Raw genomic sequence first — 6000 nt, 5'->3', positions numbered from 1 at the left:
TAGAAAATCAGGGAGGAAAGCAGAGATGGAGCAGGATGGACCTGTTGCAGCTGAAGCATACACAGTGAACCAAGCTAAAAGTCATCAGGAGAAGACAACCAGTCTTGGTGCAGCTTCTCTTCCTGTAAGAAACCTTGTGGAGTCTGAATTTGTGCTAAACTTCTTTAACCATTATTACTACAACCATGTAAAACACAGCATCAAACACTCTGGACAGTTTGGATCAGCATAAAAAGGAATGATTGACTTTTTTTTTTTTCCAAAAAAACCCTTCCTTTAAAAAAAACAAACTGAACAAACAAAAAAACAGACATAAAAACTTTTTTTTTTCTTAAAAGTAATAATAATAATACATTAGAAAGAGTCATGAAAGAAGCGTTCCACGCTGTAAACAAGAAGAACAAATAAAAAGGAAAGCAGACAGTAGCCAGGCTCTCAAAGTGCATGGCCAAGAAACCCTAACCTCAACCTCTGGCCCCTGCTGGAGCTGGGTCCTGTGGCTCCTGCTCTCTGCCAGTGCTGCAGCCACTCAAAGTGCTCTATCACAAACAAATAACACAAGGAAAAACAAACTAAACCTAAAAAACCCAAACACACAACGTTGGTCCTTACCTCTGCATGGAAGGCAGCAAGGCCACCATTGTGTCAGGGCTGCAAGGACAAGGATGTGGGGAGCTCCTTTCCCATGTTTGCTCACAGTAAGAGTGGTTTCTGCTGAGGGGTCGAGACTCTTGCAGGGGGCTGGGCAGGGCTGCAAGTGGCTTGGTTAGGTAATTTGTCCTGCTGAGCTGCCACCCTCATCCTGCTCCTTCCCTTCCTATTCCTGCAAAAGAGCTGAGGCTGGGCCATGCTGCTGCAGACCCACCATGGCTGCAGCTTTGTTGCAGCAAGAGGAGATAGACAGGAGTGGGCATCTCCTTGGGGATCATGCATTGGTGTGTTCCAGTGAGAGCATCACACCAAGGACAGCAATGCGTGTTGCTGGTGGTTCCCCCAGGCCTGAAGATGACTGAGGACCTTGCTGCTCATTCCCATTAGGGCTTGGAGAGAAAGACAACTCCCACCACTTTCCCCATCAAAATTCACGTTGAACATCATGCACCAAATGCCATGCAATGAGTACTGTACATTTGACAGCTCTCCAAAATTAGAGCAAACCACCTTTTTAAAATGTTAATACTGCAAAACATCCCAGACACACTGTGTGAGGAGTCTGGGTGCACAAGAAACATGATGTGCAAAGGCTGTGTGCCTGAAATGAGGGAAAATGGGTTAAAACAAGGGGAAAGAGGTCTCAGCTCTTGCATGCGTGATGCTCAGATGCATTAGGAGTCCTGTGTGGGCTTCAAGGAGAGGACAGAGCCCCAAGCTACAGAAGCCAAGATGTGACCAACAGCTCTCAGATGCTTCTCGTTGCTTCCCAGTAAGCTGCTGTGGCCAGTGGGCTGCTAGCAAAAGGCAATGGATATCTGTCCTGAAATACTGCTCAGGTATTTTAACACACAAATAACATTTAACTATGCACAGTTACGGAAAAACATACTCTAAATTAAAAACAATTCAAGCACCATTGTCCTAGAAAGGACCTGTGGTGTCTCAAAACACAAATACTGAACATTCAAAGAGCACTTTTCCTCAAACAGCAATGCTTGACTCCTCACAACACCCCTGCGAGGTAGCTAATAGGGTTTTCCCTGCTCTACAGAGGGAGAGGATGGGCAAGGTTGGAGGCTCAGTGGAAGAAGATGGGGTTTGGGACAGAGCTGGGGTTCCAATGAAAGCTGAGGGTGCTGTGGTCTGGCTGGCTACATCCAAACAAAAATCCAGTGCTCCCTTTGACACTCCCTGTCAAACATAAACCACCGCACGTACACAAGGCAAAATAAACCCTGATAAATCATAGAACCATAGAATATGCTGAGCTGGAAGGCATCCACCAGCATCATCAAGTCCAGCTCCTGGAACCCACAAAGTAATTTAGTGGAAGTTTTCTGCTGGGCTTTCAGGTAGGCTTTAGATCAGGTTATGCAATTGAAGCAGCCTTTGAGATATAAAAAAAAATTAGTTTTCAAAGTCTCATTAGAACTTATAGGAGCTTTTGCCCAGGATCTCTGTTGAAGGAATGGGAATCCCACTTGCAGTCCCACCTAAGGTTGCACTTGCAGCTACCCCTTCTGGACAGCAAAGTCAAATCCAGCATATCTGGATTACTTCCTGCTTTTTCACTGATCTGCCTTCCTGATGAAGTCCCTTCTAAGGGTGAAGTAGATACTGGAATCAGAATTTTGGACCAGCTCTTTCTATGAGGTGTCTCCCCAGATCCTTGCTCATCTCCGGCCAATGGCCTGGGCTGTGCAGCAGCTGCACCTTGGGATGGGGAGGAGATGGACAGACCTTTAGGACTTAATGCATGAAGGGCAAGTGGGCATGTGGGCACCCATCATGTCCAACTTTCCTTCCTGTTGTTAATTCTCTGTGGGCTCAACCAGAAGGACTAAGATTAGGTTCTGGGCAATGTGCTCCCCCTTCCCCAATTCCTATGCCCTTTCCACTCTGACACTTAACTTACTCAAAGCAAAAGTGGACTTATCTGCGGCACTGTGATTAGATGCCATCACGCGTCCAGCAGCTGGGTAGTGCAGGCGGGTTTCCTGAGCCAGCAGCCCCTTCTCCTGTCTGAGGAACAGAAAGGCAGCGAGCCTGCTCGCTGTGCTGGCCCTGGGAAGGAAAGGCCAACAGAAAGGGCACTCGGCCCAAGAGACCAGGCTCCACCTTCATCACTGTCCTTGTTGCCCTAAGAACCTGGGAAAGGACCACTCTGCTGGCAGCGCCCCCACCGGGCTGACACCAAGGAGATGTCCAAGGGACTCAGCAGCTGTTAAATCTGTCCTCCTAAACACCATCCACCACGGCAGCAGGAGCCAGATACAGCTGGGCACTGCTTTGTGGAATTGCATAGAGGGGGCAGCGGGCTGCCTGTGTCCTGCCAGGATGCCATGGCACTGCCTGGAAATTCTGCTGCCTACAACTGCAGGTCTGGGAAATGAAATAAAGATCTATTGCTACAAAGGCCTTTGAAAGCAATGCTGTAGCTGCGCCAATGGGGCATTGTAAAGAAAGCGTTTCGGATTCCGACACCTTGTGCCTGCTTGCTTGGTCGCGGGTTCCCACAGACAGGAGCAGGAGAAAACACGCAACGAACTCACCAGCCCTGCCCCTTCCCCCACGTGATGAGACTTGGGGAGCTTTGAGGAGCAAAACCTGAAAGCATTTTCCATTTTGTCCATAGGAAACATGCAAATCCAATCTGCTGGTGTCTCCTAGTGCTGGTGGCCACCGCTTCATCTCCTCACTGGGCACTCGTACCAAAGCACAGCGTGACGTGCGATGGTGCTGTGCTGTCACCCTGACAGCCCTGCTGACAGAAGAGGATCCTGTAAATGGGGCAAGGGTGCTTCTCCAGAACCCACTTCTTCTCCCTTAACTTCCCCTTCCCATCCCCACTAAAATGTCACCGATTTGGGCAGCTTTGCCAGGGAAGGAGAGCCTGAAAGGAAACTGTTCTCTGAGCGGGATTTGGCAACCTGTGGTGGTAATTTTGGTTTGGGGCTCAGTGGGGGTCGTGGGGCTTTCAGTGCATTTAATGGTTTCTGGAGGCTTTTCTGGACCTCTGCCTCCTCTGGGTCCAGCATAAGAGGTGGTGGCATTGAGGTGGTAGGCAGAGGATGTCCAGTCTCTGACAAAGGCAATGCCACCTGCTTTCTGTTCAAGAAGTCCTGCTCTGTCGCATGGGCCAGGTGCAGGGGAGTGGTGGTTTTGATAACGACATAGGGGCTGTTCCCTTCCACCACAGGGGACGGTGCCCGCTGGGTGGGGCAGCCCTCGGCCAGCCCTGCTGCCTCCGGCTCTCTGCTGGACAAGAGGGGCACACTGCCCCCTGCCTGCCTGTGCGCGGGCAGCACGGCCTCGGGCCAGCGCGTGGTGCTGGCGGGACTGCCCAGCCCATTGTGCTGCAGGCTGAGGAGCTCCCCTGTGGATGCAGCTTTGGATGCCGAGCGCTTCAGGCCCATTTTGTCCGGCAGCACCGCCCTGCAGTGCCTGTCATCCACCGCCTCCTCCCCGCGCTCGCTCTCGGGGGAGCCATGGCTCTGTGATGTCTGGGACAGCTGCTGGCAGCCGGCTGGCAGAGGATGGGGGGCTGCTTCGAGCACTGTGTCTCTGCTCAGGGAAGATGCCTGTTCTCCTGCTGGCAGGGCAGTGGGATTTGGCTGCCATGCTGCCTGGTCCTGTTCTCCTGCTGGCAGGGCAGCGGGATTTGGCTGCCATGCTGCCTGGTCCTGTTCTCCTGCTGGCAGGGCAGAGGGATTTGGCTGCCACGCTGCCTGGTCCGTAGCAGAAGGCTCAGCGGTGCTGGAGTCGGGAGGAGCCGGCCTGTTTTGGAGAGAGGAGTCTAAGGAGCTGTGTGCAGCTGGGGCATGGAGGGAGACTCCATGGTCCACCACGGCACAGCCAGGAGCAAGAAGGGGCTGCTCTGGAGGCAGGACCGTGGGCAGGAGGTGTTGCTGGGCCTGTGTCTCGCTTGCCTTCAGAAGAGATGATGGCTGCCCGTCCATGATGGGCTCCACCTGACCCTCCTCATCCGGTGGCCGCCCACCCGATACAGGCGCGTTTGTTGCTTCAGCTGCTTCACTACCCTGGAAGGTGAGAATCCTCGCTTCCACCACTGTCATTCCTCCTGGTGTGCCAGGAACTCTGTCGGTTTGGGGCTCCCTGTCTGGAGTGCGCTCACCCACCTGGCCATTCTGGCCATTGGCTGCTGTGTTTTCCTTTATGGCTACTGGGTTGAGGGAGAGCTCCAGGCCCAGGGGTTTCCTTGGAAACTCCTCAGGCTTTGCTGCATTGGAAGCAGAGAAAACAAAATAAAACCCAAACTATGCATCAGTTTATGTTTGCATGCCCTGAATGTAAGGAAGACAGATGCTTCCACACAACAGGTACCAGCCCCTCTGGGCTGCCCTGGCTCCCAGCCACACCAGCGGGATGGTCCCTGCTGGGCTGCCCACCTTCCCCTCTACCCACCTGGTGGGGGCAGGTCAAACTTCATCTTTCGCAGTTCAGTCATTGACACCTGCAGCTGCTCGATGACAGCATCGTCCTCGTACTGCAGGGAAGCAGCAATCTTCTCCTGCAGAAATTCACGTAAATCTTCCAGTGTCATCTTCAGCAAGCGCTCTGGGGGATGGGAGAAAGGAGTAATGGCAGTGGCACAGACAAATTTCAGGGTAGCACAAGTGTGGGTTACACCACGCTTTGGTTTTATCTGGAATTCTGTAGCTGTTCCCATTCCACAGTGGGACAGCCTGAACGCTTCTGCCTCTCTCCCACCTTCCCACTGTTGCTCAGGGTCATCAATACATGTATATATCCATGCCACCTGAGCACTAGTTTCCCAGTGGCAGGACAATGGCAGGGCTGGGAGCTGTGCTGATGAGGATGCAGGGTTCAGACCATTTCTGGAAGTTCTCACCAATGCCTCTAGGAGGAGGAAAAGCTCCATGAGACAGGCCCTAAGCATCAGGCTGAACAGCCCCTGGCGGCAGCTGCCACCACCAGCTGAGGATGCCAACCTGCACCAGCAGGCAGGGAAGCAGGAAGAGGCGCTGGCCCTTCCAAAGGTTGCAGACAGGGATGGGATACAGGCAAAAATACAGGTTGTAGGAAGAGATGTCAACCCACACTACACATTCCTCAAGGAGGTGAGATTTTACAACCAAACTGAAACATCTGCCTGCCTGCCAGTTTCTCATTTTCTGCAGACAAATAGGATACTTCAAGATTTATTTATGGATAGCCTGTTCTTCATTTAAATGAGGGAAGAACAGGGTGGCTGTTTGCAGAAGCCAACACATGCAGTCCCATAAATTCTGCTGCCCAAAGGTTCTCATCACACACTCCTGCCCCAGATGAAGGCCAAAAGAGTGACACAACAAGACTATCAAT

At 52.1% G+C, this 6000-nt stretch overlaps 1 protein-coding gene across 4 annotated transcripts in view; it reads right to left on the bottom strand.

Annotated features, from left to right (window-relative positions):
• Positions 1-353: 353 nt before the first annotated feature.
• LOC135448517 (USP6 N-terminal-like protein) overlaps positions 354-6000 on the bottom strand; it is a 78881-nt gene continuing 73234 nt past the window's right edge. For 3 of the 4 annotated variants that reach the window (XM_064714603.1, XM_064714604.1, XM_064714605.1), the window contains exons 15-16: positions 5080-5232; positions 354-4894 (exon numbers count right to left, since the gene is read on the bottom strand). In XM_064714603.1, coding sequence (XP_064570673.1) covers positions 3504-4894; positions 5080-5232 — 1544 coding nt within the window. In that variant the 3' untranslated portion in view covers positions 354-3503. The remainder of the gene's footprint in view (positions 4895-5079; positions 5233-6000) is intronic. The other variant, XM_064714606.1, reaches the window with a different exon arrangement.

The sequence above is a fragment of the Zonotrichia leucophrys genome, chromosome 5, assembly GCF_028769735.1.
Source record: "Zonotrichia leucophrys gambelii isolate GWCS_2022_RI chromosome 5, RI_Zleu_2.0, whole genome shotgun sequence".
Classification (NCBI taxonomy): Eukaryota; Metazoa; Chordata; class Aves; order Passeriformes; family Passerellidae; genus Zonotrichia; species Zonotrichia leucophrys.
The sequence above is the reverse complement of the archived record's forward strand: the minus strand, read 5'-3'. Positions and strand labels throughout refer to the sequence as shown.